The sequence below is a fragment of the Elgaria multicarinata genome, chromosome 5 (genome assembly GCF_023053635.1).
Source record: "Elgaria multicarinata webbii isolate HBS135686 ecotype San Diego chromosome 5, rElgMul1.1.pri, whole genome shotgun sequence".
NCBI lineage: Eukaryota > Metazoa > Chordata > Lepidosauria > Squamata > Anguidae > Elgaria > Elgaria multicarinata.
This window is the reverse complement of record NC_086175.1, coordinates 58,459,019-58,483,964: the sequence shown is the minus strand read 5'-3', so window position 1 is coordinate 58,483,964 and position 24,946 is coordinate 58,459,019. Positions and strand designations below refer to the sequence as shown.

Genomic DNA, 24,946 nt, shown 5'->3' with positions numbered 1-24,946 from the left:
GGGTTTTTAGGTCTTAAGCACTGTGGAAGAAATACATGATTGTAATGTGCAAAAATAACTCAATAATCTGTTGGTTTAACTGTGCATCTTCTCGTGTGACCTAGAGTTTTAATAATTTGTACTTGTTTAATATGCAGCAGTAGACAGCAAATTAAACTGTGTTTATACACATGTGCATTCTCTGTTTTAGACTGCTATTTATTGTAATTTCATACCCGTGAGATTATGCAAATTTTTTACTTCCCTGTTGTCACTATGTACACTCTTCATGTCGGCAAGGACCATAAAGCCAGCTTCTGACAGGATAGTAATTTTTCAGTTTCACTGTTGTGAAACAAAGAAACAGCAGAGATGTTTCCCTTCCACAGACATAGCTGCTTTCTTTTCTGCCCCTTTCTTCCAGTTCCCTGGCTTTAGTACCCTTCCTACTTTTTCCAGCACTTGCTTCTTCTTTTATTCTCCATCACTGCTGAGTTTGAAGCAAAAAAAGGTTAGAAAAATGCATGACTATGCAGCTGTCATGCTGCTTACTAAGGTCATCTTAATACGGTTCTGAAACTCTGGCACCTTTTATGTATATGCAAATCTATGTATACGCAGAACTTTGCAGCATGAAACTGAGTAGTGATTGGTGTTTGTGAACACTCAAATCCCCACTCAGTCCGGAAGCTTGATGGATGTCCTTGGGCAAGTCACAGTGGCTCAATCTAACTCGCAGAATGATTATGAGGATAAGATAACTGTGTATGTCAGCCTTCCCCAACCTGATGCCCTCCAGATGTGTTGGGCTGCAACTCCTATAATTCCCAGCCAGCATGGACATTGTCCAGGTTGGGAAGGCTGGTGTACGTTGTCCTGCCTGAGCTCGTCGGAAGAATTGTTAGATGCAAATGTGATAAAATATTGAGAATAAACTATTTAAATGTAAGGAAATATGAATGCATTCATTTACTTTCTACTTGTACTCTTGCAAATTTGACATCCCTTGGGAAGGCTAGCAGCAATGCTGTGAGTGTTGAGCAGAGACTCATCATGGTTATAGCAGCCCTTCATCTTAATTTCATCAAACTCCAGTCAGGTTGCACATAACACAGAAATAGGGAAGAAGTCCCAGAGATTCACACTTCAGCTTTTCCTGTAATGTTTCCTGTAGCAACATCCACAAGTCCCCCTTTATATACTGCAGAGAAAGTAGAAGTGAGTCACTTGTGCTTCTGCTTTCGCCTCTTCCATGTAAAGTGTGAACCAGCATTTAGAAACAGCAGCCAATGCAGCTGTTTTGAGGAGCTATTTGAGCTAATAGTTTAGAAATTACATATTTAGAAGGGGGGAAAAACAATGTTAAAGGACATTTAAATATAATGCAATAATGACTCAGGGTGAAATCCAATTAAGTTGTTGTTGTTGACAAAACTGCTTTTGTCAGTGTCACCAGGAGAGGTGATTTCCCCCTCCTCCCTGTACACCTTCAAAATCTGCTGTGGAGGTTTGGGAGGAGAGAGGGAGAAAGTTCTATTGCACAAGCAGGTTTCCGTTCGTCTGACATTGGCTTCTGGCTTCTGCCCTTCTTCTACGCAACTAAAAATACCAGATGACTCTTTCCTTCTTTTAACTCTTTTAATTTGGAAAAAAGTAACCATAACTATATTGTCTCTTTTCTGCTATTTTGTATTTTTATTCTATAAACATCTGGCAAAGTTGGTGGTTTTCCTATATCTAACTACTTATGGAATCTATATTCCTGTTTTCCTAATTGCACCAACATTTTGTCTAAATTGAAGCCAAAGTTTCCTTGCATGGTCAAAAGTGCTGTTCTAGTTCATGCTCTCTTTACTTGGCCATTCATTTATGTGTATCTGGAACAAACATCTTACAGGGACTTGAATAAATGGTGGGCAGGCACCCACTGCATGATTCTTAGTTGCTCTGACCACACAATGACTGGGTTCAGACAACATGATAACCAGTGGTGGTTTAAATAGTCAACAGTTGGTTATTTAACCCACCATAGGTTATCCTGTTGTGTGGAGGGAAGTTTTTAATTAATGGTTGGTAATTTGGCCAAAATAACCAACACTGTGCAGAGTTGGCTATTTCAACCACTCTTGGTTATGTGCTGTGTGGAGGGCATCGTTGGTTATTTCCTCTACCTCTGTTGGTTATTTCATCAACCACAGAGTCACAAGGCAAGAGCAGCCAGAGTGGTGGATGGTGCTCTGGTCCAGCTGGCAGGGTAGATTTTCAGCAGCAGTGGCTGATGGGATACTGGCAGGAGGACTGAGAGGGGAGAGAGGGCGGAGGATGAGTGAGTCTACTCAGCGTAGACTAATAGTCACCTCAACGCTGATCCTAATCTACAACAGGGTTGATTATTATGTTGTGTTATTATCTCACCATTGACTAACCTGTTGTCTGAACACAGCCAATCTTAACTGAACTTGCACCCATTTTTAATCCATAAAAGTGTATCCAGTCTTTATTTCCAAAAAAGAAAATCTATAAATAATGAGTAATCTAGTTGGCAACATTTTTTACAATTAAAGTTGCTATAATAGATCTTTACTATTATAAAGGTGAAATATCTGAATACTTCCAAATAGCTTGAATATTCACAATTCATCTTGGATAATTAAGATGTTGTGGAACAGTTTGATGCCCTCCCCTCTGCTCCTACCCTGAGCATAGCTTTCACTTTGCAAGTTAGGCCCCATAATCCTATGTTCATATCTTTACTCCTGTGGGGGGAAAACAGCTGTATGTGTGTCACTTTTAGCACAAAAAATAAAATGCCAGAAGTAAGAAATGTATGAAGCCTCTCTCTCCCACTATCAATCTTTTGCTCAACATGACTGCCATTGCAACTACATTTGGGAGAAGTAGAAACAGGCAGCAAATGGGAGAAAAACCGCACCATCAGCTATATTTTGGCACTCATTCTGTATTAGTTTAGCCTATAGGCTTCATTTCAAACACTTCTTTAATGTACTTGGATTTGGTATGTTAAACTGAATCACAATTGGCAAGGTAAATTCTGGCAGCATGTCTTTATTTAAATGGTGTGAGGTAAGTTGTTACTGACGGCCTGACAAGACAGGCCTGAAAACGCGATATAGTATAGGTTAGCATATATTTCAGAAGTTCTCCGAAGAGTTAAGATGAATGGCACAATAGCAGTAACACTATTGTGGTCCCATGGAAAGTGAAGCTCTTGGTGAAATCAGGTGTATTTGTTTTGGGCTTGAAAAACTCAGTAGTATCTCTGTTTTAAAAGGGAAGGGAAAAGAATGCCAAGAGAGACTAAAGGTTTATCTAACCTACTTTATCCATGAATTGAGAGGGGGTGGGAAGCCGTTTTCTGTCAATGGCAGTGCTATTATGTCAGAGTGGTAGAAATAAACCAAACATGAAACACTGTATTGTTAATTCCTAGCCTCCTGCTCTAGTCTTAATAAGTTACAGAAATGCAAGAAGAGTGCACCTTCCCCCACTAAAAAAATCAGTACTTCTCTTTTTTATAGGAAGCAATTAAATACTACTAATTCTAAACTGGATCCCAGGCTGGATCTTACTCTAATTTCAATAGAACTGCTCAGTCTGTACCATTCCCAATATGTAAACATTAATTGTACTCTTCTTTCTACAAGTACGCACAATTGCCCCACAAAATTAAGACAGAATCTCTTCAATCTCCAGTTTATAAACCAGAGCAAATATTCATTCATTTTCTATCTGTTCACATGTAATGGGACACCACCATGGGTGAATTTCCCCACACGGCTTTTCATTGCAGTGGTGTCCACTATTTTGAATATTTGAGCCATTTTTTTTTAAATTTTTTATTCATTTTCTACACTATATAAACATAAAAAAAAACATTCCAAAATATAACTAAAACAACACAATAGGAAAAAAAAAAACTTCAAACATCTGCTACATACATATTGAATAATTGTTGAGTACAAATATCAAAAACTATTACATATACCTTATCACACTACAACATCTTCGTTCTTAACATAAAAGTGCACCCCCCACCTCGGGATCATTCTTGAGTCCAAAATCTAATCGTTTCTTCTGCTGGTGGTTTCCCACTTCCCTTAGTAAACACAAACACTAGGAACTGTTTCCAGATTCCTTTGAACTCATTTATTTTAGTTACGCCTTTTCTCCACTTAATATTACATGTCAGTTTATCATTAATGGCTATGTCCCATACTTCTTTATACCATTCCTCAATAGAATATTCCCCTTGAATCTTCCAGTTCCTAGCTACCATCAGTCGTGCTGCAACCAACAAACTCGATACCAACTCTATAGTTCCTTTTCCACACTTTATATCTTCAAATAGTGACAGCAATGCTATTTTTGGTGTTTGTTCTATTTTCATTCCCACTATTTCTTCAATTTCTGAGAACACCATCTTCCATAATCTTTGTACATATTTGCATTGCCACCACATATGTAAATACGTTCCTTTTTCCCCACAACCTCTCCAACAATTCGCTGAATGTTGATCACTTATCTTATTCAATCTAACCGGGGTTAGGTACCACCTCCATAAAATTTTAAAATAATTCTCCTTTATTCTTACTGATAAACTTCTCAACACTCTTTGTTTCCATAGTCCCTCCCAGCTCTGTCGCCCTATTTGTATCTTCAAATCTGATTCCCAAACCATTTTCTCTGTATTCTCTCTAAACTCCGTCTCTAACAATATTTTATATATTTCACTCATTAATCCTTTTAAAACTATACTACCTCCTTTTCCTTCCTCCTTACTTCCTACTAATTCTTCAAACCTCGTCATCTTTCTGCACATTCTATTATCTTTAATCCACTTTTTATTCCATTGATCTAATTGACCATACTCTAGCCACGATAGCTTCTTCTCCTTTAACAAATTTTCCATATCCTCTCTTGTTTTAATATCTCTTACCCAATCCTTTAATTTTATTTTATTTTTCTCTTTTAATATTTTACATAATCTACCCTTTAGATCCTCTGGGAAATTCTTTAACATTATTATCGGTGCTAGGGGAGAGTTGCTCGGAAGCAGCTTCCCTTTAAATTTACTCCAAATTTCCCATTGCATCCTCAGAAGTGGATTATCTATACTTCCAACCCACTTTCTTCCTCCGTCTTTAAAAAAAACATTCTCCAAATTCATCTCTACCTTACTTATGGTTTTTTCTTCCATCCAATGTAAATCTCCTACTCCCATAATTGCTTCTACAACATGTCTTAATCTATTTGCTACGTAATATAATTTTATGTTTGGGAGACCCATTCCCCCCTTTTTTTGGCTTAGGTACCAGTTATTTTTATTCACTCTTGCTTTCTTTCCTCCATTACAATATTTATTAATTATATTTTGCCAACTTTTTATCTCGGTTTCTGATATTTTTATAGGTAACATCCTAAATACAAAATTAATTTTAGCTAATATCTTCATTTTTATCAAAGCTATTCTCCCAAACCAAGATAAGTTTAATCTTTTATATTTCTCCAGTTTCTCTAGTACCTCCTTCTTTAACCTCGTTAAATTTTCCCTTTCTAGATTCTCTAAATTTTTTGTAATTTTAATTCCCAAATATTTAATCTCATTCTTAACTTTCAATTCCATTCCCTTAAATTCCCAATCCTTTTCTTCCTTCTTGGTATAGTTAAACAACATCATCTCTGATTTAGACCAATTTATTTTTAACCCTGTAATTTCCTCAAATTCCCTCAGATGATATTTAATTCTTTCTAATTTTCTTAATGGATTCTTAATGGTCAATAAAGTATCATCCGCAAACATGTTTAACTTTATTTCCCTTACCTCTCCAATTCCTTCTAACTCTTCATCCTCCCTTAGTGCCTTCGCCAAAACTTCCATAACCATTACAAACAGGACCGGCGAGAGCGGACATCCTTGTCTTGTTCCTCTGGCTAGTCGTATCTTTCCAGTAAATCCGTCATTTACCACCACTACCGCCGTATTTTGGGAATATAGCTGTTCTATTACATTTTTAAATTTATTTCCAAATCCCAATTTATCTATAATACTCTTTAGTGCCTGCCAGCTCACACAATCAAAAGCTTTAAAAATATCCAATGCCATAATACCTGCCTTAATATTTTCTTTTTTTATTACATTTATTACATTTAAAACTCTTCCCACTAAATTATGCATATGCCTTCCTACCACAAACCCACATTGATCTACTCCTATGTATTCTGATAAAAATTTATTTAGCCGTTTGGCCATAATAGATGTGAAAATTTTTGCATCCTGATTTATTAACGAAATAGGTCTATAAGAGTCGGGATTAGTCAAATCTTTATCTGGTTTTGGGATCAGAATTATCACTGAATGTTCCCATGATTCAGGTATCTTCTCTCCTGATAATATCCTATTATAAAGTTCCATTAATTTTGGAGCTAAATAATCTTTGAAGACCTTATAATATTCCGGACCCAAACCATCTGCTCCCGGTGATTTACCAACTTTTAACTTATCAATAACCTCTTCAACTTCTCTTTGACTTATTACTGACTCCATTAACTCCTTATATTCTAATTTTATTCCCTTCTTTATAAACCTTCCAATATACTCCTCCACCTTTTCTTGTTAAATGTCTTTAACCTTATACAATTCCTGATAAAATTCCTGAAAATTTTTTAATTTAGTTTTCATTGCATAACAATAATTCCCTCAGCTATCTTTCAACGTTTCTATCCCATTCCTCCCTTTTTCTTTTTGTGTGAGCTTGGCAAGCAACCTCGAGTTCTTATTACTGTTTTCAAAGTATTCCCTTTTCATATACATTAAATTCTTTTGAACCTCCTCTATATTTAAATTTTCTAATTGTTTCTTCTTAGCTTGTATTTCCACTAATTTATATTTATCCTTAACTCGCCAATAACTTTCCTCCAAGTTTTTAATTTCTATCTCTAACTTTTCCTGCTCTACACGTTGTTGTCTTTTTAAACTACATGTTTCTCTAATACAGATTCCTCTTACTACAGCCTTCATGGTGTCCCAAATGACTGATCCAGCTGTTCCTCCTTTTTCATTAATTTCCCATGACTCCGACAATTCGTTCCGAATTTTCTCTACTACTTTATTATATTTCAATATCCTTGTGTTCAGTTTCCATCTATATGCCTCTTTATAATCTTTCTTAACTGTAAATTCTAAACTTAACAAGGCATGATCAGTTACTTTTATTACCCCCATTTCCATTTTACAAATCCTCGTTGCAAAATCTTTTGAAATAAATATATAATCTATCCTGGAGTATGTATGATGTACTGGGGAAAAATATGAAAATCCAGGCCTATTCCCGTTAAGTAAACGCCACGAATCTAAGTAATCATTTTCTTTTACTAATTTATTCAATATAGTCATATTATTCCTCTTTTCAGCATTAGTGGGATTTGACCTGTCCCATTTATTATCCATAACCATATTAAAATCCCCAGCTAATATAGCATACCCCTCCTTAAATTCTTCTATTTCTTTAAATAACTTTATAAAAAACTCTCTATGCCTCTCATTTGGGGCATAAACATTAATCAAAGTATATACCTTTCCCTCAATTTTACCTTTTAACATGAGATATCTACCCTTATCATCCTTTTTTACTTCTTCTAATATAAACCCACTTTTTTTTGAAATCAAAGTGGCCACTCCATTTTTTTTCGATGTCCCTAATGACTTTTCATAATAGGCTAACCACTTTAATTTTATCATATTCGAATTCTCGGAGCCTTGGTGTGTCTCTTGAACCATTATAATATCTGATCCCTCTTTATTAAACATTTGTTCTATTCTCTTCCTTTTCACGACTGCCCCCAAACCTTTAACATTGAGTGTTGATACCTTTATCTTTTTATCCATAATCACCCTTTTGAATCCTCTTCCGATCCCTTGTGCTCATTTGAGCCATAGCAAGGGCATTGTAGCTTTCGTGTGAACCTGGTGAAAGTGGATTTTAAGGTAGTTGACAAGCCACCCAGAACCCATGGACTGTTTTAGGGGTGTGAGTTGACTTGTCACCCACTCCAACAACCCTCCCTCACTGGCTTCACGTGTAAAAAGAAGTTCTTCTTCGTGGTCTCTGTGCATCACACATATGGGCTCTGCGCCTGCGCAGGGCCAGCTTCGGAAACTTCTCTAGCTGAAAGTCTTTTAGGCGGGAACCCTGTGGCGTTACACCCCACAAGTCAATTCCAAATGTATGTCTGCAGTTTGTAAGTCTGTGGTTTGTAGAATGTTGGCCTGAGTGGGCGGAGTTAGAATGTCTTGGGAGGGGGGAGAAGTGATATATAAGGGAATGACTGAGGGGATTGAGAGTTCTTGTTCTTGTTCTTTTCAGAGGTTCTTTTGGAGAGAACCTTTTCAGGGAGACGTGTTAGTTACTCTTAGAGTCTGTAGTGCTCTCTGTATTTATGGTACTTAAGTTCTGGGAAATTTGAGAGTCAGTGTAGTGAGTGGTGTCTTTAGGGTGTGGTGTGCATGTAGTGGAAGTATATTAATCAATACTGAGAATAAAGAAAGTTCAAGAGTGATTGTGTGAGAAAAAGGAAAGCGCGAATGTGAGAGTGACAGGATTGTATGGAAGGTTTCAAAAAGGTTTTTAAATGTTGTTATTTGAAACAAAGCTTATGAACTTTTAAAAATAAATTTTGATTGTTTGTTTTAAAACTACCACAAAAATCCCACGTGTCTGTTTGGCGTTTATCATCTTAAGTTTACACATATAACACCCACTCTGACAATCATTCACCTAAGCAGATATAACTCACAGCGCATTATTATATATATTAAAATCCATTCTCCATTTTAAACCCCTTTCTCCACATAGTTTGGAGGAAGGTGGGCTTTATCCCTTGCCTCAGGCGTATCAAGTGGTGGTGCTTGGCTTGAGCAGGGAGTAGCCTCGGCCGGGTCTGGTGTTCAGAGCCTGTGTCGCCCCATAAGAAGTGGTGGCAGACGTGAGGTCTGGTGTTCAGAGCCTGTGTCATGGCAAACCCCTCCCCCACCGTCCACTGAGCATGCTCAGGGGTTCCCGCCTAATCCCTCAGTTCTCTTCAACCGCCTGTAGGTCAACAGCTTAAAATGGTGGCCACCACTGCAATAATATAGCAGCGCAGGGAAATTCACCCACACTGGCTTGTTATATGTGACCCTCCACCTTTCTCCCCCACTCTCTGTATGAGACTAGAAAATGGTGCTTTGAATTTCATATTATTAGATTGAATTAAAGCAATTCTTGATTCACTTTCATTTTTTGAGACACAGGAAGAAAGTGCTACTTAGGTGTCAATATGTATGCCACCATTTTTACAGTATTTGAGCAGAATAAATAGTACAATTCCCACTAAAGAATTAGATGTTCTGAGATGGACCATTGATGGACCACTGATTCTAGAAAGCATCAGGATGTATAGATTGTGTCCTGACTGTAAAATATGTTTGTGTCCTTTCATCTCTGCCTTTTATATTTGTTTTATTCATCTTTACCATTATAATTGCCTACATTTGTGAATGTGAATGTAAAAAATATTCCTGACATGATTACTAAGTATTAAGTTAAGATTTTTTAATTTTATTTTGCAGGATGAAGGCAGTATTAAAGAGATTGCAATAACATATCATGTCAAGGAAGGACATGAAAAAGCAGATCCTTCACAGTTTGAACTCCTTAAAGTACTAGGACAGGGGTCTTTTGGAAAGGTAAGGAAAGAACTTTTGGATTTGTACAAGCTACCACCGTGCTCAGAAGGGCTTGCCAGAGCTGCTACTGACCAGAATTCCCAAAATAGTGCTCTGGTTCTGTAATACCACCTCTTGAATCTTTTGTTATAATTTTCTTAATTGTCTCTTAGTTTGTTGCCTTAGCTCAGAATATGGCTGAATGACTATTGTAAAATATTTTGTAGTGAACACTATAAACAAAATATATTTCTTGAAAATTCAAGGGATATCCATGCATTTCTTTTATAACTTTTCAGGGTTGAATTAACACAACACGTGGTTTCTGTTGTTAATAGGTAGGCAATATTTGTGGCTTAAAAGGTATTTTTAGTTGAGTTCCATTTGCATGGAACTCAAAATTATGGGTAAGGATCACATGGATAGGGCCTATGTGCAATGAACTTCATACAAGTAAATCCAGCTAAGCTTTACTGCCTGGATGTGATTGGAATGAAGGGAATGCATGGAGGTGGAGTATGTAGCACACATCATTCTATTTCCCATCTGTGTACAGTTGAAATGAGTGTGAATGATTTTGTGTGTGTGTGTGTCTGTAGTTATCTTCTTAGTCTTGGCCTTTTCATCTTATTCTAATTTGGATCACTGTAATAAAACCATTGCATGTGCTTAATACAGGTATTCCTTGTCAAAAAAATCTCAGGATCGGATGCCAGACAACTGTATGCAATGAAAGTGCTAAAAAAAGCAACACTGAAAGGTAAATTATACAATATGTAGAGAAATGATATCCTTTTAGAACAAATATATAGAAACATCTTTGCTACAAGTTACTGGTGGCAGTGTAGTGAAGTGTTCATAATCTTCATGCGTGGGCTTGTTCTGCTTGAAAAACATGAGTTTCAGAAATGGGCTAGAGTCTCAGTGGTGAACCTGATAATGGCCCGGTTCAGACGACACTTTGGAATTTGTGGTTAACGTAACTACGGCCAGCTGTGGTTATGCAAACCACATGCAAAATGGGTGCAGATGACACCATTGACCCTTTTGTGGTTAAATTTTCCTTAACCACAAAAGGGTTAATTCAGCACCCGAGTCCTCCATTAGGAAGAAATCATATAGCCCGAAGTATAGAGCAGCTGAAATTGCCGTGGCTGCTCTATACTGCGGGCTCCGTGCCCATCGGAGGTGTGCTGGGAGGGAGGGCGAGGTGTTTAAATTAAAATTTCCCATCAGTGGGATGGCTTGGCTGGGGGGGGGGGGGGCGCGGGGTTGGTTTTTTTTAAAAGTACTCACTTCGGCGGAGGAGTGTTCCTGCACTGTGCCCAGCCCCAAAAGCCATTCAAAATGGCGGCTGTGACATGCTCCAGCCTCCAGGCACATCACGCGCCGCGTGCGTGTAGAATTGGCAGTTAATAGCCGCCCTCCTCCCAGCCCAGCCACCACCCCGATGGGCAATTTTAATTTAAACCCCTCGCCCTCACCCCAGCACACCTCCGACGGGCACAGAGCCTGAAGTATAGAGCAGCCATGGCAATTTCAGCTATGAATTTCAACTATGATTTTGGCCCGTTAACCATATATATGTGTCAGACGACACTTTTAGCCATGGTTAGTGCCGCTAACCACATTGCAGAACATGGTTAGTGAGCCTAACCACCATATGGTTAACGGACCAAAATCTTAGCCAAAACGTGTGTCAGATGACACACTAAACCATGGCTAAAGATTCCCTTAACCACTTTGTGGTTAAGCAGCATGGTTTAGCGTGTCACCTGAACCGGGCCAATGAAAGTCAAGTGCCTAGACAAAGCTTGAGGGAAAGACAGGATGTTAAAATATGTGCTACAGTTGCTTTGGATCACTGACAATAGCCACATACGGAGAGAAAGCTGCACCCTATTGGGAGGGAGTTCCATAGCCGGGAGTATCCACCAAAAAGGACATCTCTTGGTCAGTGCAAAAGAGAAGTCAATGTTCTCAAAAGAAAGACCTCTCCAAAGGATCTTAGGAACATCCTCCAGATGTTTTAGACTATAACTCCCAGGATTTCTGATCATTGGCTATGCTGGCTGGGATGCTGGGAGTTGAAGTCCAAAACATCCGGAGGGCACTAGGTTGGGGAAGGCTCTGCCAAACCAGTGGTGGCAAGTCTTGTTGGAAAGCATGTCAGAAAGTACTTTCCAGTTGTACTGTAGAGCACGCTACAGAATTTATACAATCCTTGGTATGATTTTCTCTCTGGTAAACTAATACCCAGCCAGTAGGCACATGGGAGACCTTGGCAGAGGTCTAGTCTGTTGCTAAATATGTTAGAAGCAAGCCTAGTGTTCTTCCTGCTCTTGTCCAGGAACATCGCAAAGTCTTCTGCATGTGCCACAACTTAGCTATTCATTGGCTATGCAAAATGAAAGCTGTCATGAGTTGACTTGTCGCTGTCTATTGTATAAATATAAATTTTGTCTGCATTTCCACATCCATTTCAACAGGTATAGTATTTGATAGCTTAGTTAGATTATCTTACAGATTGCACTATTGCATATCAAAATGAAAAATGGTAGTATTAATAAAATTGTCATTTTTTTACCTCATCTTGTACCATATAAAGGGCTCTTGGAAACATTTAGGCTGTTGTTGCATATAATTGACATATAATAGAAATCAAAGTACAAATACACAGCTAAGAGTAGTATTAATTTGAAGTAAATGTTCGTCAACATCTCTTATAGTTCGTGATCGTGTTCGGACAAAAATGGAGCGTGACATCTTAGTAGAAGTTAATCATCCATTTATTGTCAAGTTACATTATGGTAAGCTCCACACATTTCCAAAATTACTTAAGTAAACATTGTGAAAGTACCTATTACTATGATGTTTTATAAGCATGCACTATGTATAAAATCCTGATACTGTCAAACCAAATACAGCAAGTTCCATTAAGGAACAATCAACCATCTCATATTCCCATACAAGTCAATTTGCATAGCTGTCATTTGAAGCCTCCTTGATCTTCAATAAAGATCAGTTTCTGCTCAAGATTTCCGCTTGTCAAATTTTATGTTTTGCTGTTCTTTTAATCATACTTGTCTTCTGTAGTCTTGTGTAATTTAGCCACTTGCAAAGAGTTTGTGTTCAGATTTTGTAGAATTCCTGTTGACTTCAGTACTATTTTAGCCATTTCCAAACTGAGGAAATATTTAGACTATTCTTACTGAATGAATAAGCATATATCCACAGGGTTTGATCCAGAGGTGGTTTTTTTCCTTTCACAGAAGGGACTGAAATCCTCCTTCTCGAGGAAGTGGGGAGGCAGTCTTCCCATCCTTTTCTAGGAAGTCTCCCAATCCTGGAGCTCCTTTTGGAGGGGCACAAGCAAGTAATAGAGAGAATGGGCAAAGATCACCTCCCTGCTTCCTCAAGCAGGAGTGTCATAGGCAGAATTCCACCAATGGGTAGTCTGGATCCAAGCCATAGAAATGAAACTGAAAAAAATGAAAAATCAGTTATGAAATATTTTAGTTGTAGTATTTTGAACAATAGCACAAGCCTATTTCTGTTTTATACATGGAGAGATTTTTCAAGTCCTCCTTTAAATGAATATCTGGCATTTTACATATCCCTCCTTCTCTGAGACAAATAGATTTTTTTAAAGAAAAAACAGCATTCTGTTTCTTTTTGCCTTTTGCTCTTTAAAACCACAGTGTGCTTCACTGTTGGTTTTGGGAGGTGGCAGGGGTAGGATGCTGTCATGCTGATCTCCAGACAATGAACTGGAAATGTTTTGTTGACCAACCCAACTTTTTCAGAAGTAGTCAGATCTACAATTTGGCACAATCTAGAATAAGTATTCTGGCAAAGATGTACTTGGGTAGTGTGAGGTCATTGATTAGGGTGGAGTGCACAGACGAAAGAATTTGTTTCTAAGAAATACTCTTGAAAGCAACTTGGCAGTGGTCCTTTCACTTATGATACTTAAGAAATGTACACAGAATCTCATTTCTTCTTCAGATACTGGTCACTTGAGTCATTACATCCAAAAGCCAAAGAGGAGTGTTGCATTAAAGAATAGAATATCTCACAACTTTTAAAAATAATTTTCTATGATCTCAGTTTGGATGTAAACGTACCTTTTCCTCACTGGTGAGTTCCTGCTTACAAAAGCAGTTTGGTAGCATGCACCAGCATGGTTGCTTATGAATGGTAAGCCAGGGTTCCGGTTTAGTGTTTTGTAAGGATACAGTTTAAAAGATGTTTGAAAATCATGGCACATGGTAAGTGTGAGGATGCAGCAATTGCATTTTAATACTTTTGAATGAACTTTTAATCCAGCATGGTAAAACAATATCTTTGTAATAATAGTAACAGTTAAATATGCATAACTAAGAATGTGACTTGCATTTACTGAAATATGTTAATTGCTTTCTCCCCACCAGCTTTTCAAACAGAAGGGAAGCTATATCTTATTTTAGACTTTCTCAGGGGAGGAGACTTGTTTACACGCTTATCCAAAGAGGTAAAAAGTGTTTACATTATAATTATGGCTGAAAACTGCCTTAGTAGAATTCATGTGAATTTTAATGCATGCATTCAAATGTTTAGGGAAATATTAATACTGATTTCTTAAATTCATTGAGTCAAGGTTAGTTTTCACTGCAAGCAATGTTTTCATACAATCTGTTCTGTTGTAACATCCTTGCCCACCCCACCCACAGCCATTTCCTCTACTGGGGAAAGTAGAGATGTAAAAGAAAATATGTTGAAATATCATTTGATAGCTGATTATGTGAACACATCAGTCTGAACTGCAGATCTCTTGCATTAATGAACACATATGGGACAACCCCAGTGCCTTTATAAACACATTTATATACACAGTTTTAAATGTTTACATAAGCTTTTGAGTTAAACTCAAGTTTGAGCTAAAAAAAATACCCTGGTCCCTTTTTTAAAAAAAAATACTATATTTTCCTTTCTAGGTGATGTTCACAGAAGAGGATGTCAAATTCTACTTGGCTGAATTAGCACTTGCTTTAGATCATCTGCATAGTCTTGGAATAATATACAGAGACCTAAAACCAGAAAAGTAAGAATGAATTATTTTGAACCTTACATTGCTGTTAGCTCACTTTAAATATTAAGAACCATGATATTAAACTATTAAATATTATCAATGAATAGCATCCAATGGTGGCGTAGTGCTGGGGTCTAACGACTTTGTCCTAGTGTAAACCATTGCCAGTTCAGCGTTATTAGTGCTTATTAAAGCAAACGGGGAAAAGTGGCAATTTGCCACCGAAATCTGGTACCAGAGCCAAAATGTTATAAGTGCATGCTAGTTAAAAAGGAAAAAGGGGTGATTTGTCAATATATATACATATTTTGTGTATACATACAAATTATGTATGTATGCTGACAAATCACCCTTTTTTCCTTTAGAACTAGAAAGCACTAATGACATTGTGCTATCATTGGTTTACGCAACACAACATTATTAGTGCTATCAGCTGTGCCACCATTGGATGCTTCCCATTATATCCATTAACCTAGTTCCTTGAAAATTAGAGGGGTCTATGTCTTAAATAGATAAAACAAACATTTCAAATTACAGCTGTGGACTAGTGTACTGGATAAATGAGAAGAGTTTGAGTCCAAACATTTATACAAGAAAAAGGGCTAGCCCAAGACATTTTTCTGCCTCAAGTGAAGGGCAAGATGTTGTCCTCTATCCACCCACCGCAATTCCATGAACAGAAGCTGACTGAATTGGCAGTTGATACCAGTGATGTGACAGTACCTAAAGATAGCAAGGTAGATTAGGGAGCAGAGGACAGGTGATATGGCACATACAGCTCTGTCCTCCAGTACTTCAGGGTTGCTTGCTCGCTGCTGTGCCTGGCACCTGCTCATTGACCAGCATGTGTCACATGAGCAGAGTAATGGGTATACATGCCCAATGCCTGCTGGAGTGTGTGGACTAGTTTGGCTGCATCTCTGCCCATTCATTTGGTCCTAGGCCTTTCCCAGTGGTACTGCCTGTGATGCATTGGGAGCAGCAGGCAAACATTGCTCCTGTTTGGGCACTGTTTCAGGAGGATGGGAATGTCAGAGGGCTCACAGCTGCTACTGCCCCCAGCACCTGATATCTGCAGTGGCCATTCACTCAATATCTCTGGCCCTGAGAGTTAGCATTATTATTTTTAGTTTCATGACTTCCATGTAGATTCTTTTAAAAAGAGTTCTATTTTGTAAGAAATACCATACTTTGGGGGAGGTCTTACCCTCTCAGCATTACATATAATGTTTTCTAGTATTAATTAGTTGTTGTGAAGACAATTTACATACTAAAGTTTCAAACGATATAATTTCTCTTATAGCATACTACTTGATGAAGAAGGACATATTAAATTAACAGGTATGTAAAAGCAAACTTCCTCTCCAAAAATAATATGTAGATACTTTTCTTTATCTGATAAACAGTACTGGAAGGGGAGAAGAAGATTGTGCTAAGTATTAGTAACGTATTTTCAAAAACTATTGATGTGCTGCTAAGAAGTCTTACTAACTTTGGTGTGCTTTTTTCCTCTAGATTTTGGCTTAAGCAAAGAGTCTATTGATCATGAGAAAAAAGCATACTCCTTCTGTGGAACAGTAGAGTATATGGCTCCAGAAGTAGTTAATCGGCGAGGTCATACACAGAGTGCAGATTGGTGGTCATTTGGTGTGTTAATGGTACGTTTCTATTGAACTGAAAGTGATGCTATATTATCTGGATTCCTGATCTTCAGCACAATACTTGAAAATAAGTTCCATGCATTTTTGTGAAATCTATTTACAAGTAAGTGTGCTTAGCACAGTAAAAAGTTAAGAAAATGAAGAAGCTTCATGCTTTCGGTATAATGTATAAAGTCACATGGAGCTCATGCGCCTCATTTTGAAGGAGAGGCACCCTTCCTTCCACCACCCCTGCCCCTTCTCACTCTGTACAAGTTCAGATCATGACAGGACAAGTAACTCAAGCTTCTTCTTTGTCACTTGTTGGCAATTTACAATGCCAACATTAAGTTTTGAAATACTATGATTATTTCATAGGTGAAAAAATATTGTAAGACTACGATAAGCTAAATCCTGCCAGTGAGTATAGTTGTATGTAATCAAGACAACAATCCCTGGCCAAACAAAACTAAGAAACAATATGGAAATGAGGCACAATAATATATTACAATAATTCATTTTTAACTTACATTTACTATCATATATACATAATCAAATGTGTATAAACAATACTGATACATTTGTTATAACCTAAAAGTGCTAAAGAGGACAAAACCTATAGACTAATGTTATGCGCAAGTCATATATGCGTTTTATTACAATCATATGTAACTTGCTTGAAATAAAATCCAAATATACACTGAACAGGTTCACACGTCATAGAGGCAAATTGCAGGTTCATTAATCCACAATTTGTGGGAACATGTGGGCAGTTTCTGGTTTGCATAAACAATCTATGAATGCCCTGCTCATAGGTTGGTAACGTGATGTCTGAACCCGCACACACTGACCCGATTTGCATGTAATGAGGACCCACCATGGGCAAATTTCCTTGTGGGGCTTCTCATTGTGATGGCACCCGCAATTTTGGTGGAGGCATGCTGTAGCTTCTTGTTTCGTGTAGACCCAGTGGGGGTGGTTGATAAGCCATCCATAATCTTAAAAGAGCCCATGGGTTCTGTGTGGCCTGCCAACCATCGCCACAAGTGACCTTCACTGGGTTTGCACATAATGAGAAGCTACAGTGTGCTCCACTATTCAAAAGGACAGCTACAACAAGAAGCCCTATGGGGAAATTCACTCACGATGGCTTCTCGTTACAAGCGAAGCAGGTCAGGTTAATGGGTTAACTCTGGGTTGTTTAACCCATAAACAACCCAGAGTGTCTGGGTTTGGATGCCATGCTTTCAACATACAACTGGGGTTTTGTGGGGGGTTTATGCAAATCAGAAGTGGCATGTCCCAACAAATGGTGCATTAATTAACCCATGATTTTCTGTTGTGACGTGCAAACTGCCTAATAGTTAAAGGCTAATAGTTAACTTGGCAAGTGATATCCACTACTGGAATACACACATAGGCCTTCAGGCATTGTACATTTGGATTTTATTCCATGTAGGTATGATTGTAATAAAATGGATATATGACTTGTGTAGAAACATCATAAAATCTAGTTGTTTATATGGCTGATTTTGCATGACACAACCCATACTGCGAAATAAGCAATGCAGTTTGGATTGTTGTCCAAATGATCCACAGTGACCCCCGACACTTCTTGTTTGCTGGGAATTGCTTGGAAATTGTGACCTCAGTTGCAGTTCCCAGCTTTTAAAAATACATTACCTTCCCCACATTTGTGCAAACAGAAGCCTATTACTGTATTTCTTCGATTGTAAGATGCACACTACTGTATTTCTTCGATTCTAAGACGCCATCGATTGTAAGATGCACACTAATTTCAGTACCACCAACAGAAAAAAAGCTTTGATTCTAAGAAATAATAAACACCCATGATTCTAAGACGCACCCCATTTTTAGAAATGTTTATATGGGGAAAAAAGTGTGTCTTAGAATTGAAGAAATACGGTAATTTCAGTACCACCAACAGAAAAAAACCCTAAGACACACCCACAGTTCTAAGACACACCCTGTTTTTAGAGATGTTTATATGGGGGAAAAGTGCATCTTAGAATTGAAGAAATACGGTATTATTATTATTATTATTACGCTAATGTGCGCAAATGTCCCTGTATTTTTTCATTATTATGTGAAAAATATATTATTTTAACAAAATAAAGACACAGTTGCAAGTAAACAGAACCCAAAAGTGCTAAAGAGCACAGAACTGAAATAAACTGGATTCACAAGACACAACAACCCATCATGGGTGACAAGCCTTGCTGGGTTGTGCAAACCCAGACTATTTCCTGAAGGATGGCTTGTGCATAAGCAGCAAGCCACCCGAACTAGCTGTGGCTTGTTTTATGGATTGTTGTACCCACAATACATTGGCATATTGTCCAAACTTGGCATTACCATCCCATTGTGGGTTGCAGGCATTAGTGAGTGAGCTGCATGGCAAGGTTTTAAATAAATACAGGGGAAATAATTGTGCCAGTTTCCCAGTATATAAACCAGTGTAAGCAGTTCAATACAATTTTAAGTTAGCTTAGCTGTCCTTATACTTTTACTTAAAATCAAGTTATTAAACTTGGTTCACCCTATCCTTTTTGCAGGTTGAACTGATGCCATAGTGCCATAAACCCCACACTTCTGTTCAAAGTTGTTCTGTTTTCCAGTGTCAACTTCTTAGGAATTGTAAAATAAATGGAATATTTTTAGATTAAGAATATTTCTATGAGTTCTAAAATTAGCTTTTCATACTTTTACAGTGCTAATGATTTCAAAATGAATAAATGAATGTGCATTCTCAGTCTTATTAACTTTATTCTTCTAATAAAATGATTGTTTTAGGAAACTGAGATAGAAGTGTCCTGAATCTTATATATTAACCATATATAAAATGAGTGAATGATGAATAAGTAAAGCATTGTAATCAAATTTATAGTGCTTTAGAAATAAAATTAGCTTCAATCTCAATACACTTGAATATCATTAAGCATTGATATAAATGTTTTCCGAATTCTACTACAACTTACATTAGTAATTTTTTGCATAGTGAAAATTGCTCATTACATATGATTGAAAAGTTTTAGTTGTATTGAATATTGCAAGAAGGATGATTATACAATCTTTTCTGGAAGATAATACATTCCAACATGCTGTTTAAGACCTGACTGGAACTTGGTGCAGGGAGGCACTCCCCTCATAAGAAGGTTAAAAGAATGGTGATTGATGTGACCTTGCCTTTGGTGAAAGTGAGAGAGAAAGAAAATAACCTTTATCAAGAACGTTCTCCACTGATAGAAAATGCACTTTTATTTAGGATATAGCAAATCTTTCTTTAGTTTTTGCAGTGCTATCAGAAAAAAATAGTCTTGAATCTCATCACATTGACTTTTAGTTTATATTTGCTAACCAATTTTATCTAAAACAGGTCTAGATAAAATAAGTTGAGATATGCCTAAATGGGCAGAGGAAATATAGTTCTAAACAACCATTTTAGAGAGACTTTCCACATAAATAAAGAGTTGTTCTACATACTAATGTGCATTAAAAACTCTGTGTGTGTGTGTGTGTGTGTGTATGTTTGTTGTACTCATGTGTGCTCAACTGATCAAGATATTTCAGTGGCCATTATAACTTGGTTTTAAATTTAATATGGATATTTTTCATAAAACAATACATACCAAGATTGTTTTTTCTCAGATATATGAATAAAAAAGAAAATATCACTACCATATTTAAAGTGTGCAAAATTTAAAATTTGCTTCATTAAAAGCATCTATCTCTTTATTTTAGAGCTTCAAAAGCACAATAGAGTTAGAAATTTACAGTTAAAAGAAATATTTCCCCAAATTTTAAATTTGAGAATGTGAATACATTGGCTGCATTAAAAGTTATGCTACAGAGCATTGCTATGCAGAGTTCCTGATTGACATGTAAAAATCGTTTTTTAAAAAAACCTATTCTGCTAAGTCGTTATGTCAAAAAAAACAGGCTTTGTCCAGGTTCTTTAATATAATTGATGAAAGTTTTACTCTATACAGTTTGAAATGCTCACTGGTACTCTACCTTTCCAAGGGAAAGACAGAAAAGAAACCATGACTATGATTCTCAAGTGAGTACACTCTTATTTATATATCTCATCAGGTATTCTACTGGGGATGCCCCCTGGGCTACAGTATCTAATTTCTACTCTTTCCTCATTTCCAAAGGTACTGATACATATTACTAATACATATTACTAATATCCTCACCACCCCAACCCTACCCCATACTTCCATTCAGAAGTTGTAAGGACACTTTGTCCGGAAGTTCTTTAACAACATCTTTCCAGTCCAATTATCTCCCAATTATCTCCTCTGTCCTTTAATATTTTTGCCATCTTGATAACACTACTAGTGTAATCCAACCTTGGACAGCTTTCTTACCTTTCTTCTTTGTTACCACTGTTACAAACAACTTCTCCTTCCAGTGCCTGTTTCTGCAACCTTCCCTACAAACTGATTTAATTCTAATATACATTTCAAGTTGCTTTCAGACAAGTGGTATATTTTCATTGTAGGTAAATCAGTCAGATAACACAGGATTTTTAACATAGAAGTTCATCTTATTGTAGACTTGAACTCTTAACCAGACCAAATGAGATTGTTATTTAGCAGAGGTCCTGGGTCATCCCCTGCCCAACATAGAGATCAGCCATATTATTCTAATATCTACATGTCTCAAATCATGGATGCCTACATGAGACTGTTTTTCTTAACAATAGCAGCCTTAAAGCACTACGTAAGTAAGTACAATTGATAGTTCCTAGTTTTTCCACAACATTACCTCAACAACAATCAGAGCTAAACATTATCTGGAAGTTTCCTTCTTTTCCCAAGAAAATGAAGATTATGGACGAGGAGGAAAATTAGAACATTAAGGCCCTTAACTAAACTTGCTTTATTATCATTTTTTTAAAAACAAAACAAAACATCTGGTTGGATCCAGATTTGCCCTTCTGGAAATGGAAAGACTCCTTTTTACAGAAGAGATTGAGGTCCATTGGAAGTGGGGCAGGGAGCTTTTTTCACCAATTCTCTCTTTCCCCCTAAAGTCCCTCACATTACCTATTCTGGAGGATCCCCCAACCCTCCAGAGTAATTTTTGGGGGATATACATGGGACTGCAAGGAGAAAGAAGAATCTGAGAGGATTGCTTTCTCCCCTTCCTCTAGAAGGAGTATCCATTGAGTGGAGTTCCACTCATGGAAACTCTGAATCCAGTATTTTCACACCACTTGAGTGCTTTACCTGTAGAACATTCTGCCATGGATGTAAAGATAATTCTGTAATATACTAGATGAAAAATAATTAGCAGTAGGAATGCTGGCAATTAATTGAAAAGACATGGTGTGTCCATCTGTTATTTTTAAGCCTCTAAAATTCTAAATTAAATAGAAGCTGCAGCTGAACAATATAAAATATGTCCATTCATTTATATTCTATTTTGTGAAGCTTGCTATTATCCAGTCTGTGAAACATTGTTATAAAATGAAAAAATATTAGGCTGTCCTCTCTAGCTGCTTTGTTATGAAGTTTATTTTTATTTTCCTGATTACAGGACTATATTTGGATGTCTGATCCTATACTAGTTTCCTATTACTGTTGCAAATTTAGAGCTCAATCAAAGATCAGAATCCCTTGAATCTGAAGGCAGGAGGATCAGCAGAGGCAATCTTCACCTCCCTGTCTTCCCAGTTTGCATTTTTGCTGGACAGGCTTTTTTGCCCATCCAGCACCTGTGCTTTTCCAGCCTTGGAGGGCAGCCAGCGTAGTTCTTTATGCACCAGCTACAAGGGAATCAGGGGTCAGATCTCCATCTCCCCCTTGCATAGCCAGAGCACTGAATCCCCAGTATCCTTTGGCCACTCAGACACTGTTTAGCAGCCATAGGATTGCTCCCTTAATGTCATCATTAAAAAAAATGAGTTGGCAGCAATAAACCGCCCAGAGAGCCCTGGCTATGGGAGCGGTATATAAGTGTAATAAATGAAATAAATAAAAGAATAGCTGAAATGCACAAATGATTGAATAGTTCCATAGGTATTGGCAGAGTTGTGTTTTATTACAACTACATATACTTGTTTTTATTATACAGTAATACAGAATTATTTTAAACCTTCCGTCAAGCAACTAATAAGCTTTCAAGCCACACGAGTGAGTGTTCACATTTTATGTACTTATTGAAAGGTTTGTGGTGGTAATGTCAAATACATGTTAACCTACCACACAATTTTGGCCCTTCACCTCTTTACTGAAACAATTGCAATAGTTTCTGTAATTACTCATTTTTCTAGGTTGTTTACTCCCCCCCCCAATACCAGGAAATGAGAAGTAGTAGCCTGAATGAATCACCCTGAAGCAATGATTAATTTTCTGTGCGTATCCTAATACATCAAAGCATGTTTTCATATATACGTATCAGAAACAAGAAACAAAATAGTCCTCATTCATGCAGTTGTATAATCTAGAAAGTTTCCGATCAGAGCATAGTTTGTCTTGCTCTGCAGTGACCAGTCCTAAATCAAGTAATTTCAAGTAGGTCTTCTGAAGTAATGCATAGTAGTTAATCATAGCATTCCAAGGACATTATGACTTGGTCTGGACGATCAGCAGAAAGAAGAGGCCACTGTGGCTTTTTCCCTGCACATGCCACTTGCACTCCTGTCATTTCTCTAATTATCCATAGTGCGGGTTGCTGTGTCCTCCAAACCTGGTGAGATTTGCAGCGGGGATGGTCTCCAAACCAACCCACAACCCATGGCTTGTTGTAAGACTTACCAGGTGGTTTGGAAGCCATCCCTGCTGTGCACCTTGCTGGGTTCAGGCATCACGGCAACCTGTGCCATGGCAAGGGTAATTAGGGAAATGTTAGGTGTATGCGAGGCACATACAAGGTAGAGATAAGAAGCCATGGTGGTTTCTTTTCCTCTGCTAATCGTTTGAACCTGGCCCATGTATTTCAGTCAACAGTTAGGAGAGCTAAAATTGATCAGATGCAGAATTATGGAATATCTCTGTAACTTTCCCAGGAAGTCATAATAGGTTTGGACTTACAACATACTAACTCTCACTCAGTCGATGAGTGTGGGTTGTTGTTGAACTGTGGGTAGTTTGTTAAACCATGGGTTAGCGTGTTGTCTTAACCAAGGACATTTTCTGCAGGGTGGCTTATTAACCATGCAGTGTGTGGATTATTTTTCTTGAACAACTCAGCTTGAGAACCCATGGTTTGTTGATGGATTGTTCAAGTGAGTAACAAGCCACATTACATGATTAACAAGCCACCCTCTGGAAAATGTCCTGTGCTCAGATGACACGCTAATCCATGATTCAACGAACAAGCTATTTTTCAACAACAACTACTCAACTACTGAGACTTGGTTTGCATAACACACTAACAAATGGTTCGACAAACAACCCACACTCAGCCACTGAGTGGGGGTTAGCGTGTTGTGTGAACAACCCCTGAGTGGTGGGGATTAATGTGTTGTTAGAACCCAAGTCATTGATTCTGATACAGATTCTGTGTTTTAAAAGAGTCAGCCTTTCTCAATTGGCTGTCAGCAATTCAGGCACCCTTACTTTGCTGGTTTTAAGGGATTAAACATGATTATTTTTCAACACAGTAGGAGAACATCTGGTGTGGTTTGTTAAAACACTGATCTAGTTTATCTAGAAAAATGAACTTCCCTCATAGTGTGCATTCTGTTTATCGATGCTATTCATTGAAATTAAGATTAGAAATTGCATGTCAGCAGTAGCATGACCTCTGGGACCTTTTCTTAAGTGTGGCCCTTTTTGCTGATCTTTTTGAGAACTGAGAGAGATGTCCTAAAAACCCTTTAGGGTCCTAGATTTTACCAGGCATTGCCATCATGCTTTTTTTAAACACTGAAATTCTTAGAGTGTTGGATATATGCAAACCTACCCATACATTTGAAAACTGACTTAAGACAGATCATGAATTGCAGTAAAATATAAACGATTTCATATGATAGCTGTTTGTGTTTCCCTTCCATAGTTTTCTGTTCTGTTTAGTTTCCATATCCCAACATTACACAGCTGGAATAGGAAACTTTTAGGTTGTGTATCTCCATGCTTGAAGCAACATTTCAGCATTTTTGTGTATTGTAGAACTAGGTTTTCAACTATTTCATTTCCAAACAGATTTATGTTAAAACAGATGAACATGGATTCCTACTATAAATGTTTGTATGCTGTTAATATGTTTTTATTATATAGAGCCAAACTTGGAATGCCACAGTTTTTAAGTCCAGAAGCTCAAAGTCTTCTCCGAATGCTTTTCAAGAGAAACCCCGCAAACAGATTAGGTAATGTATTTAGTGAAGTTATCTGCTTCAGACCTCAACTTTAAGCTAAATAAGCTATCTAATTTCTTTGCTGTTATGTTTATAACTGCTCTCTAACAGGAGCAGGACCTGATGGAGTTGAAGAAATTAAGAGGCATCCATTTTTCTCCACAATAGACTGGAATGTAAGTACACGTTATAGTAAAAGTGTT

General features: G+C 37.5%; 1 protein-coding gene across 2 annotated transcripts in view; it reads left to right on the top strand.

Annotated features, from left to right (window-relative positions):
• RPS6KA3 (ribosomal protein S6 kinase A3) overlaps positions 1-24,946 on the top strand; it is a 60,104-nt gene that overhangs the window by 17,369 nt on the left and 17,789 nt on the right. For both annotated transcript variants that reach the window (XM_063126458.1, XM_063126459.1), the window contains exons 3-12: positions 9,608-9,724; positions 10,382-10,463; positions 12,433-12,513; positions 14,137-14,216; positions 14,680-14,786; positions 16,078-16,115; positions 16,290-16,432; positions 20,425-20,495; positions 24,667-24,755; positions 24,855-24,919. In XM_063126458.1, coding sequence (XP_062982528.1) covers positions 9,608-9,724; positions 10,382-10,463; positions 12,433-12,513; positions 14,137-14,216; positions 14,680-14,786; positions 16,078-16,115; positions 16,290-16,432; positions 20,425-20,495; positions 24,667-24,755; positions 24,855-24,919 — 873 coding nt within the window. The remainder of the gene's footprint in view (positions 1-9,607; positions 9,725-10,381; positions 10,464-12,432; positions 12,514-14,136; positions 14,217-14,679; positions 14,787-16,077; positions 16,116-16,289; positions 16,433-20,424; positions 20,496-24,666; positions 24,756-24,854; positions 24,920-24,946) is intronic.